Source organism: Hippichthys cyanospilos, chromosome 11 (assembly GCF_059441005.1).
Source record: "Hippichthys cyanospilos isolate Australia breed blue-spotted pipefish chromosome 11, RoL_Hcya_1.0, whole genome shotgun sequence".
Taxonomy (NCBI): domain Eukaryota; kingdom Metazoa; phylum Chordata; class Actinopteri; order Syngnathiformes; family Syngnathidae; genus Hippichthys; species Hippichthys cyanospilos.
In genome coordinates this window covers 727,965-740,076 of record NC_142379.1, presented here as the reverse complement: position 1 = coordinate 740,076, position 12,112 = coordinate 727,965, and the positions used below count along the sequence as shown (strand labels likewise).

General features: G+C 45.9%; 1 protein-coding gene across 4 annotated transcripts in view; it reads right to left on the bottom strand.

Annotated features, from left to right (window-relative positions):
• robo1 (roundabout, axon guidance receptor, homolog 1 (Drosophila)) overlaps window positions 1-12,112 on the bottom strand; it is a 161,972-nt gene that overhangs the window by 13,191 nt on the left and 136,669 nt on the right. For all 4 annotated transcript variants that reach the window (XM_088426899.1, XM_088426900.1, XM_088426898.1 and 1 more), the window contains 12 exons: window positions 11,182-11,381; window positions 9,936-10,017; window positions 9,709-9,877; window positions 8,984-9,150; window positions 8,506-8,627; window positions 7,496-7,727; window positions 6,161-6,282; window positions 5,496-5,667; window positions 4,794-4,994; window positions 3,177-3,203; window positions 2,999-3,041; window positions 810-964 (listed from right to left, as the gene is read on the bottom strand). In XM_088426899.1, coding sequence (XP_088283025.1) covers window positions 810-964; window positions 2,999-3,041; window positions 3,177-3,203; window positions 4,794-4,994; window positions 5,496-5,667; window positions 6,161-6,282; window positions 7,496-7,727; window positions 8,506-8,627; window positions 8,984-9,150; window positions 9,709-9,877; window positions 9,936-10,017; window positions 11,182-11,381 — 1,692 coding nt within the window. The remainder of the gene's footprint in view (window positions 1-809; window positions 965-2,998; window positions 3,042-3,176; window positions 3,204-4,793; window positions 4,995-5,495; window positions 5,668-6,160; window positions 6,283-7,495; window positions 7,728-8,505; window positions 8,628-8,983; window positions 9,151-9,708; window positions 9,878-9,935; window positions 10,018-11,181; window positions 11,382-12,112) is intronic.

Below are 12,112 nucleotides of genomic sequence, written 5' to 3'. Positions count from 1 at the left end.
AAGCTGTGTAGAACAGTGAAACAATTGCTCAATCAATGAATCGGTGTGCACCCCAATAGGTACACAAAGAATGCTTATTTGTTAGCGATATGTAGAAATATAGCTAGCTAGCTTATAAAATAGTTGATTGAAGGCTAGACTAAAGCGAACCTCAATAGCTACATTTACACAATGATCAATAGATAGCCAAAGATAGAACCATAGCTAGTTAGAGAACAACAAAAGAAAACGAATTCATTGATATATAAATGTGTATCTACGGGTAGCTACAGATGACGAGTAAATGAATGATAGCTAGCTAGCTAGCTAGACGGACAGACGGAGCAACGAGCAGACAAAGTTGCTGCTAAAAAGACGAATTGCTCGCTATGAAGCTAGGCGGGCTGTTTGTTGCTTTTACGATTTGAATAAATTTATTTTGTTTTGTCACTGGATGTTGCGCACCCCCGCTCGCACATTTCACAGCAGGTTATGTGCCAAAGCGACATCTCCACTTTCTTCGTCTCTCGTTTGGCACGCTCCCGTTTCCTTTTTTTTTCTTTTCTTCCCTGCCCGCAAACATGTCAACTTGTGCCTGGGAGAAATCAAACACAGCCGCCTGCTCTTAATCCTAATATTTCCTTTGTGCAGGTCGCGCTCGTAAAGAAAGACACACAAAGACTCACACAACACAAACGTAGGATAAGAGAACTCTCGGGGGAGCTAACCCAGATATCAGACTTGACTTCCTCCTGGCACTTCCTCGCTTAGTCTTATCTGCGCATTGTGTTTCTTTTTGTGTGTGTGCGTGTGCGTTGCTTTTGACCTACCGGGCCGGCTGTACGTGGCCAGGTTGCTGTCGCTGTTGCCGTTGCCGGCGGCGCAGCAGTTGATGCTGCAGTTGTTGTGGTTGGAGCAGGAGTTGGGCCAGGTGTCGGCCAGCCACGGCTGCGTGGCCGACTCGCCCATGTTCAGGAGGCCCGGCCTGTCGCACAAACACATCGCGTCTTTGGAATAGCAAAATAAACAAAACAGGCATCCGGGTATGCTAGCAAGCTAGCATAATATCAACTTTGAAATTCATTCAACTCATTCTATGCCAAAGACGTATTTGTACGTCTTTACAGACTCCAGACATTCAATCCCAAGTCATTTTTTACAGTGCTTTTCTTCCCCTATATGTTATAATTAACTCTTTCAGTGCCTTGGAGATTTGTAGTCATATGAAATACCTTTACTTTGTATTTTCAAAAAAATGGAGAGATGAACTAAAAAGGTGTCTTTTCCTTCGCTCATCAACAATTCATCAGCACCATCTCAAGGCAAACAAGTGAACTGCATTCATATTGTCAACAGCTACAATTAAGATGATTCGTTTAAAGGGTTTAGGAGCCTTTATTATTCTTCACGTGATATATTTTGATGCACTAATGTAATTTTAATATGTATTTGCTACCATTTTTTATGCATTTTTATCATTTAACAGGATTCGTTAGTAGGGTTTAGGAGCAATTTTGGGTGCTTGGGAACGGATTAGGACATGTAAAAAGCATCTCTGTAATTTTACGAGCAAAAAAGAAAAAAGTTGGAAGCAAAAAGCAACACAATAACGTTGAGGTAAATGTTTTGCTTGAACGTCACAATTGTAGGAGAAGATTACGTGCAGTGGCTTCATCCAGCAGCTGACAAGAGGGAAACTACAAATCCGGCTTTACTACTTTTTTTGCCTTTTGGACACACACACACACACGCACACGCGCATGCACACGCAAACATTAGAATCCCAGCTAAACAGATTGCCGCGCGTGTGCTAGACTAGCCAAAAGCCGACAACACTTTTGCTGATTCCCCGCCCGGATTAGATAAACGGATAAGTCGCTTGCAATGTCGCTAAATGTGCAGTACCAAACGGGCCGCCGACTAGATTTCCCCTTAACAATAACACAAAAAATAACAAACATTTGTGTGCAGGATTCACTCCTGGACGAATAAATCCAATAACTTCATCCCCATGTAAATTCTTCAATTTTTACCTTCACATTTCATCTATAAATGTATTTTTCACAATGTAATCAAGAGGTATTTTGTTGCCGACGAAGCTCCATCTAGTGGATGTATAACGCAACCACAGCCACGACTGCAGCTTCTATTCTATGCGCCTCGTAATGCGGTGCACCCTACATTTGAAATGGGCCATTTATTGAAGGTGAGCCTTAGTATGCGGTGCGCCGTTAAAACCGTTTTAAAATACTGTAGGTCATTAATTGGAGGTCCGCCTTGTAATGAACGCCTTATATGAAAGCAGCTTTCATTAAGGGTGCGCCTTGTAATCCCGTGCGCCTTACAGTGCGGAAAATCTCCTTTGTGGTTGGTTTTAGCTTGAATTATTCAAAAGACGGAATCTTTATCCGAATAACATCGGAAATATCAAAAGGCTACGCAGCTAGTCCAATAAACGCAGGAAGACTCTCCATAAAAGCCACGAGCAACCCTGGCTAAAATGAGCTCCGCCTTCACATACAAAGCCGGTCACCGAGTCAAGATATGTCACTTAAGCTTGCTTTCTTTTCCTACTTTCCTCATATGCCACATTTTGGGAAAAATTGGGAATGTGAGATTTACAGTGACGAGCTTGGATTTTAGGGGGAAAAAAAACAAAACAAAACACACACAAATCGGCCCAATTGTAACTAGTGAGTGGCAAACACGTAGCGCTTCCCGTTGTGTTTGTGTGGCGGCGTCTCAGTGTAAGCGAGTGCATGTTGCCGCAGCTTCGCACAAGCCTTGACCCGCACGCCTTTTCTTCTGTACAATGTACCGTGAAGGCAGCATGTGTTTGTGAGACTGTTTTGCCGCGGAACAACAGCGCAGCCTGCCGTCAACCTCCCTCCCAGGCCCACACCCTCTTTCTGCTTTTTTACGGTCATGGCGCGCCCTCTATTGAACAAATAGGAGAAGTACACCCTTCCCATCAGCTGCAGTTGAAAGCGTGTGCTTTCATGTGTATCTTTTGATGTACCTTCCAGCACTGCTCACTCCTTCTCCACCTCTCTGGTACGCCACTAAAAACATGGAAAACAAGAGCAGGTGGAAATATCACGTCTTTATATGCAATATAATAAAAAATATAATAAAAACCTATTGAGTTTCAAATAACTTCATATATTTCATGTGTATGTGTGTGCGCGTATGATTACCTGTTGGTGTGAAGGTAAATGATGGCACTGTTGGCAAAGAAAAATGGTGAATAAATAAACATGATCAAAAGTGTTTTATATATATATATACTGTACATATCAATGAGAAAGATGATCTATTTTAACTAGTAATTTTTAATGGGCACTTTATAAAAATACATCTTTTGTGCCGCACATTTTAATTGAATCATTTTTCTACATCTTACCGCAACTTTAATATTTCAAAACATTTCCTTTTAAGAAACAATGGCTAAGTATGCAAACCGTTTTATTGTTGTGTGTTGTTTTCTCTCCGTATTTTCCCGTATTTTTGACTTGATACTTACTTTTATGACATTTGTGTGGCAAGCAAAGTAAGAATGTCATTGTAATTTTGGCTTTTATAAAGCGTAGATTTTGCCAAATATTCGCCATAACAAAAATTTGCAACAGGCTGTTTCATGTTCCAATCCATTTGCACTTAATTTGAAAAGAGAACTGTCCAGTCCATGTCACGGTTCGATTTGCTGAAAGCCTGACTTGCGCCCTAGACTTGGAAATCTAAAATGCTCGAAAACATCTGCGTGTTTGCAACTTTTCAATGATGTAACCCCTGTGAAACATTTCTTCCAACATGTAGCCCCTAACCAACGCAAAGCATTTTCGGACGGGGGACTCAATCCGTGTCTGATTTCATCAAATTGGGAATGACACATTGAGCAACTTCACAAGACATATTGTGAAACATCATGTGTTTTATATCTGCCGGAAAAACTACATCACTAATCGCAACACGCAAACGTATAAAACTTGAAAATCAACCCCCAAAATGGTCCAAATACTGCACAAGGGTTAAACTGGCGAAAAACAAATTCAAAGCAATGCACACATGCAGAAAAAATGTCAATTATCTTTAGTACTCAAGTGATTCAAAAATATTGTCAACAAGAGGAGTCTTTCTCGTCCCCAAACCGCTCAAAGCTTTGCGTTTGAAAAAAAAGTGATCTGTAGCGAAGCGGGTCAGGTCGGGACACCGCACTTCCCCGCAATATATCTTGTCATCATCATGTCAACCATTACAGGCTGGGATGGAAGCAATTTTGCCCTTGCTCATCAAAGAGCATTTCTCACGCTCTGAATTAAGTGGCGCAACAGCGGCCTCTTCAGGCCACATGCTCCATTTGCGCGACCCTCAAAGGAAAACATGCAACGTAGCGCCGCCTTCAGGGCACTCGCTGACTTCGCTACACCAAAAAAGTTTCTTTTTATTAAGCCCCTTCCTCGAGTGGGGGCCCACTGAGGTCTTCAGAGGGAATCTATGGAGCTTTACTTCATAGAAATTATTGGCTCAGGTTATGCCAGCGTACCTAATATTATGGCAGTGCATGAAGAAATAAGAGCGTGCTAGTATAGCGGGGGACGTGAAGGCACTCCTGGTGGTGCGGGAAATTTGAACACAGCTTCTGCAGGTTTCCGCAAATGGAATTGAAACCTTATGATTCCCTAAAAAGAACAGTGCGTTTTTCTTTTCAAATCAAGAGCAAATGAATTGGAACATGAATGTGTTAGTTTTGTTAAATTTTATACACGCGCGCGCATTCTGTTCCCAAAAACTAAAAACGACGGAAGCGAACAGACCTTTGCGTATTCCGGCGTAGCTGCTGGAGAGTCCGCTCCTCTTCTTCCTGTGGCGGTAGAGCCAGATGCTGAAGACCAGCAGGATGATCCAGCAGGCGGTGCCGATGCCGGCGATGAAGGCCGGCTGCTTGACCACGTCGGAAATCTGCTGCGACAGGGGGTTCTGGGGGTCCGCCGCCGCCGTCATCCGCCCCGACGCGTCTGAGTGTCCGGACACATTCAAACGCTCAGCGTTCGGGGAAACGGCAAAGCCTCCGTATGGCTACACATGCAAATATGCTGGTGTTTGCCGAACCGCAAAAACATGGCGCGATTGTCAAGGAAGGTGACGCGCACATACTCACGTATATGTGTGAGCCACAATTGCTAATCGCAGTTATAGATATAAAACAATATGGCGCATTACCCTAATTATTTTTATGCCATCTAATATAGAAATGCACATCTGTATGTCATAATTTGCCTTATGTTGCAATCTTTTTTTTTTTTTATCATCTTTTAAATGACCGTGTCTAGTGCGCACCCATTACCTTGGTAATGCATCTTATACATGGGGGAACGCGCTTATTTTTCTTTTCAATGAAGTACATACTGCATATACGCCACACATCGCCACATCTCACTGGCCGCAGTAACAACTTTGTAGCAATAGAGGGTGCTAAAAGAGTCCCGTCAGGGTCGGGTAGAGGAGAAGGTACCGACCGAGTTGGAAGTAGGTGACGTCGCTCTTGACGCCGGGGCCCGCCCCGGTGCTGGCCGCCACCTCCACGCCGTAACGGACCCCCGGGGCCAGATTGGGAATGAGCACGGAGAAGGTGGCGCCGTCCACCGTGCGGTTGACGTGGTATCTGCTCTCGTTGCCCAAGCACCAAATCTATGGCGCAAAAGAAGATGCGCGTCGGAGTGAGGGAGCGCATCCACACATACCTTCGTGTCTCCTTTTACTCTGCCGCTTGCGAACGTTACATTGGACGTGTTCCCCTTTTACCCTTTGCTAGCTCATCCCAAACATGATATGCTATATGATAAGAAAAACTTTATTTTTGAACCTAAAATCAAGCAAAATTGAAAAAAAAAACAATACACAATGCCTTTTGCATGAATAAACAATAATAATAATTTAACAAAAAACATAAAAAAAAAACAACTACAGCAATATGAGCATTGCCCTTCCCATAAGCTCAAAAAGGAGTAGGAAGAAGTAAAATCACTTCCTTTCTTTTCGACCTGGCAGTTTGTCTCTATCCACTAGAGGGCAGTGTTTCCCAACAGTGCGCTGCGCTCAATTTATTTGACGGGTTTACTACCGTGTAGCCGCATGCATCTTTGTGCCTTAGCGTGCGTGTACTTCCCCCGGGGGTACTTACCTTGTACTCGTGCAGCAGCCCGTTGTGCTCCTCCTCCGGCGGCGGTTGCCAGGAGACCACCACGGCGGTGCCGTTGTCGCCGCTCTCCGTCACCGTAACCTCGCGGGGAGGCGCGCCGGGCGCTGATGGGAGGTTGGGGGCGCACACAAAGGAGGGGAGCATTTATTTATCGGACACACCTTGGCGCTCGCTACCTTGAGCGCCGACGCTCGTCTCGTCTACTTCCAGACAACAAAGAAACAATCGCCAAACGGCTCTCGTCTGGTGTTGAAGTAGAATAACAAAAAGACGGATCCTCTCATTTGCACTCCTGCATATTTCATGTCAAACACGCCCACTCACTTTTCTTTTTTTTTGCACATCAATTTATCCAACGAGCCAAAAGCGTAGATGTGTGTTTCACCCCCAATTTACCCAGCGGGGTGCTTCATTAATTTGAGAGTAAATTACAGGACAAAGCGATAATTAAAATGCGGGCTCCAAAAAAGAGACTGCGGGTGGTGCGTGATGTGAAAGCAGTCATTTCCATCAAAGGAAACATCAAATTAAACAGAAAAACACATCAATACATTGCAGTAAACACTGAGGCACGTTTTCCCTTCTGCGGTACAAAAGAAAAACATTTATGTGTCACTGTAACGTTGGAGAATAACACGGGAGGAAATAACAGAACGCACATGCTAACGTTAGCTTTGTTTCGGATGCTGCATTTGTGTGCCGAGCAGCACACACGCGCAAACACGCGCACACTATTGTGCATAAAAAAAAAAATCTGTGTCATTTGTATCATTCAAGAGATTGTGGGCCTCTGCAGAAAAATGGAGACAGACTCAATCGTATGGGCAGAGGAATAGTGGAAATTACTGTTAAAATGTGTGCCAATCTTTGTCATTTTCCATCATGTATTTTGAAATGTTACAATAACTTACCAGTTAAATCCGTGTGGAGACTTAGGGCACCACAATTATAATCCTACTGCCACCAGAAATCAGGCATTGGGTTGGCTACCGTTAGCGCGTGCTTCATTTATGTCATTTCTTGCCACGTATCTCGAAATATTATAACGGCACGACTATATCTTGGAAGAGACTGCGGGCATCTGCAGCAAACGGAGGCTGCGGCTTATAAAACTGCATCTACGAGGCCGAGCATGCTTCAATGTAGCCATGTTTGAACATCCCCCCTGTGCCCCGCTGCCTGGTGTGAACAGCTGTTGTCTCCTTGCACACATGCAAGCTGTGCACATAAAAAGAGTGTAAACATAAAAACGCGTGTGCACGCAACCGAGTGCTAAAGTGCTAAAGCACACAAACGCGCACACGCACGCACACACACCTTCCTCCAGGGTGCGCCCGATTTTCACGTCGCTGTCGGTGCCCTGGAACTCGTTGAAGAAGGGGCGCACTTTGAACTGGTAGGTGACGCCCTTGCGGAGTTGCGGCACCACGGCGCTGTCCTCGCCGGGGGTGCGCACCTCGAACGCGGCCCAGTCGGCGCGCGGCTGCCCCTCCGGAGACGGCCTGTACAGCACCTTGTAGCCTTGGATGTACTGGGACTGCTGCTCAACCTGCCGGAAAAACGCAGCCGCCGATCCTTAGCCTCCAACGATTTCCGTTCAATTGGGGGATTCATTCAAGGGGAGATTAAGGGCAGCGTGAAAATGGGTGGCGGCCGGGAAACAAAGAATCCCCAGCGTGAGACGATTGCGGCGAGTCGTTTGGACTCGCTCCGATCCCGGCGCGCTGCCGCCATTCGCGCAAACCGCACCGCGGCGGGAGCCAAGTTCTAGGCCGGGCTAGGCTAAGCTAGGCTAGGCTAATTGTGGTGCGTCTGTTCTTTGAATTGAAGCCGTTTTTTTTTTTTTTTCACCCCTACAAAGTAAGCTGCCAGCTCAGGTGGTAATGATTAGCCCGCTAGCGCAAAACCACGTGAAATATGAGGCTAATAGATCGCTTATGGAAAAAGCTTCAGTTTGGAAAAACGTGCCGCCTCAAACAAAATATGGAGTCCGGTCCAGTGAAAAGGCAGGACTACAAAATATTTTTCAGTTAAAACAACCAAAATGAGGCGGTCTAATAGGAAGGTCATCAATATATTTTAAACAATACATTTAATTATTGATGTATAATGAAAAACAAACTATTGCTATTAAGTACAAAACAAAAACAGATCATTTGAAAGAAAAATGTACAGTTTCCAATACAGTATTTTCTTCAAGATGTTTTTTGCGAATTTATTTCTCTTTTAGTTAACGATCATAAGGCATCACCACTTTACACAATAGACTAACCCACTTTATCCGAGAGGAGATGGGGGCAGCTGCGGGCCGTGGCGGAAGCGCTTACCGTCCACTGTACCCTGACGGAGGACGAGGACAGGATGGTGGGATTGTGCAGGTGGATCAGAACCTCGCTCAGCTCCCTCTGGATCTGCCGGTGGTCCACGCCCTGGCTGGTCGGCGGGATGTCTAAGGACAAAAGCCGTCGCTCAACTCGCGCCACATTCATTTATATATATATATATTAAAAAAAAGACTACATCCAAATTGTTTTCAGTTTCGGGAATTTGGGGAGACCTTGTCATGTGGGCAACTACAGCTAAGTGAAGACTGTGGACTATAAGGATTGCGGACAGCAGCATCCAAAACAAAGTCCCGGACAAGTTCCTGACAGCAAGAGTATTTTGCTTATTTCTTTCTCGGAATCCTCAAATATTACAAAGACGCAAAATGAATGTTACGATGTTAAAAAGAAAAGTGTTTTATTTTTGTGAATTGTCCACATGAGGGCAAGCAGAGAAAAGCGGAGAGCGCGGGCAGCTTACCTTGCGTTTTGATGGCGTCGGTGATGGGGCTGGGGTCGCTGAGGCCGTAGGCGTTGGCCGCCCTGACCAGGAAGAGGTAGACGGCGCTGGCCTTCAAGCCCTTCAGCACCGCACGCTCGCTTTTCACCTGCTCCGCCAGCGTCTGCCAGCTGCTCCCCGACGCGTGACTGCAACGTTCATTCCGCAGTTATTTTTAACTTCTCACCTGCTCAAGATTACTGTTTTTTTCTGAACTATAAGGCGCACCGGATTATAAGGCGCACGTTCAACAAACGACCTATTTTACGACGGTTTTCATATAAAGGGTTCATGGCATTATAAGGCGCATAGAATAGAGGCTACAGATGTGACTGCAGTTGCGCTACGCATTCACTAGATGGAGCTGTGCTAAAGGGAATCAAAACAAAACCATCAGATGATCTTCAATGAACGGCCTATTTTAAAAGTATTTTCGTACGTTTAAAGGGTGGGCCGCATTCTAAGGCACACAGAACAGAGTTTTGTTGCCGTTTGTCAATAAAAACAACACAAAAAATGGATCATTATACAAATAAAAGCAAATCTGATACAATCATGATTGTTGGGGTTTTCCTTGACCCAAAGGAAGATAGAACCTTAACTTATTGGGGAAATTGGGGAAAATACAGATTTATCGAGACATGAGGACAAATATTTGCTGATTTCAAGGGATAAAAAAGTTTTTCTTTGTTCAGTTGTTTATCGACCTGAAGGCTTCGATGACGTAGGAGGTGGGCGTGGCCCCGGCGTTGAGGTTGGGTTTCCAGGTGAGCGTGACGGAGGAGCGGCTGACCTCTGTGACCTCGGGTTTGGAGGGGGCGCTGGGGATCAGGTTGGGGTCGGTGGGTCTGTTGGGCTGCACGGCCGCGCCCGATTCTGACGGCGCAAAGGGGACGTGGGCAAATCGCTTTTGGCGCAGGCGGCGTCGCCTTACCTTGGACTTGCAGGTGGGCCTTCCACGAGGCCTCGCCGCCGGGCGTGGACGCGATGCAAGTGTACGAGCCCGAGTCGCTCGGCTGGAAGGACAAACGCGCGGACAATATTGACAAATTGTATTTACAACTGTTTTTTTCCGACAACGTGGCGCACTGGAATATCAAATTTGAACAGGAAATCTGCATGTTTGCAAAAAAGGGCAGCGCCAACATACATTTCAACATAACATAGACATGCCCAGATTGTTAGAATGCCGCACCAACACAACAGTAACACGCCTGCCTGCGCTTACTAGTGGAGAGTTCCTTCTGGTGGCGATTAAAAGAGCAATAGTGTTTCCTTCTGTCTCTGGTGGCTCGTGCAGACACGCCACACTGGACTACAAGCCACATGGTTCAAAGCATGAGATGAAAAAATAGTGGCTTACAGTCCTCTCTCTCTCTCTCTAACAGGGAGGCCAGATTGCATCCGTGTGTGTGTGTGCATGTGCGCATGAATAAAATCAATTGGCTCATGCATCACCATCACCTTCCTGAAAATGCCGCACGTGAGAAGTGACATCTTTGTTAATGAAAAGTGCAGGCGCGGTTGGCGCACACATGGGGGTGGTGGTGGTGGGGGGGGGTATGCCCCCTATGCCCCCCTCCCCATATCAGCCTGCATTGCTTTCACCGCAGGTTCATTCCCTCTGCAATCTTGCAAACCGCAAGACACGCCAACAGTCATCAGCGCACTGCAAACTGACATGAACTTTCACCCTGTGACAAGAAGGGAACGCGGCTGCCACACACACGCGCACACGCACACACACGCACACAAGGCAGCACCTGACAGCGGGCTTTGGCTTTGCAGAGTGGAGCATGTGACGATTGAGCGGCGGCCCGCTGAGGTGTTATTTGCAAACCTGCGGGGTCGGGATTAAACTCCCGCCGCCCCCCAATACCTCATGGAGGTGAGACAAGCAACCGCAAAAAGTGGACGGATATTGACAACGCGTCTCCTTCTATGAGCATGCATCGAGTGTCCCATTACCAAATGACCTCTGGAATCAAACAATAAGGTACCTATGAGTATATATAGAGCAATATTTTTGAAGAACCTCTTGTCTTCCTTCCTTGTGCGTTGTTTATCAAATGTTTAGGTTGGCCGAACCTAAAACGGTTGTGGACGCTCGTTGCCTTTTAATTGTGCGGCCGTAAGGACAAGAAAGAAAGAGGAAGAAAGCTGCTCGGACGCCGCCTGACCTTAGCGTAGCGGATCTGCAAGGCGCCCGTGTCTAGCTGCTTGACGCGCGAGTCGTGGGTGGACACCAGCACGCCGTCCTTGCGCCACAGGATGGTGGGCCCGCCCGACGCCACGCAGCCCAGAACCGCCGTGCCGTCCACCGCCACCGTCTGATTGGCGGGGCCTTGCCGGATGACCGGCGGCGGCCGGTCCGACACCACTGCGGAAGCAAAAAAAGAAAAGGTCATTCTGTGCCGGAAGGGGGTAATGTTGTGCGGCGGGGGGACGCAATAATTACTTTGCGTGAGGAAAGACACAAAAAGGTAGCGACGGGCAGCACCAGAGCGTGGGAGACCATGAAAAAAAGACAATGTGAAGAACTGAAAGCAATTTTCTAATCATTCCGCAGCAGGTGGACGCCATATAAAACATAAACAGCGCAATTAAACTCAAACAGCTACAGATGCGCCTTTTGCGTGGGGAGTTGCGCCCGCGGCCGAGTCGAGACGCCAAAATATGCGGCCGGCGCTTCGACGGAATGCGCTCCAAACACAGGTCACTGCTGCGTAAATTTATTTATTTTTTTTAAACACAAACATCTAAGCGAGAAATAAAACACCGGAAAATATTTTGTTGTCATTATTTTCCAACTCGTTGCCAACATGTATTTTTTACTATTAATAATGCTAAAATAGCTCTGTCTGCTTTGAACATGATGAAATTCACGATTAAACACATACACTCAATAAAATATATAAAGGAACTACAATAAATATAACTGAATCATATACTTTGTTGCAAACAAACATTACCTTGATCAAAAATAAAGAATAAAGTATAAATCATTTTGTTAAAGGACAGTAGCTTCAAAGTAAGCAAGCTAGCCAGCTCGAATTGTAGGTAGTTTATCTAGATCCAATTAGCTAGCTAGCAAGTTATGAGGTAATGAGC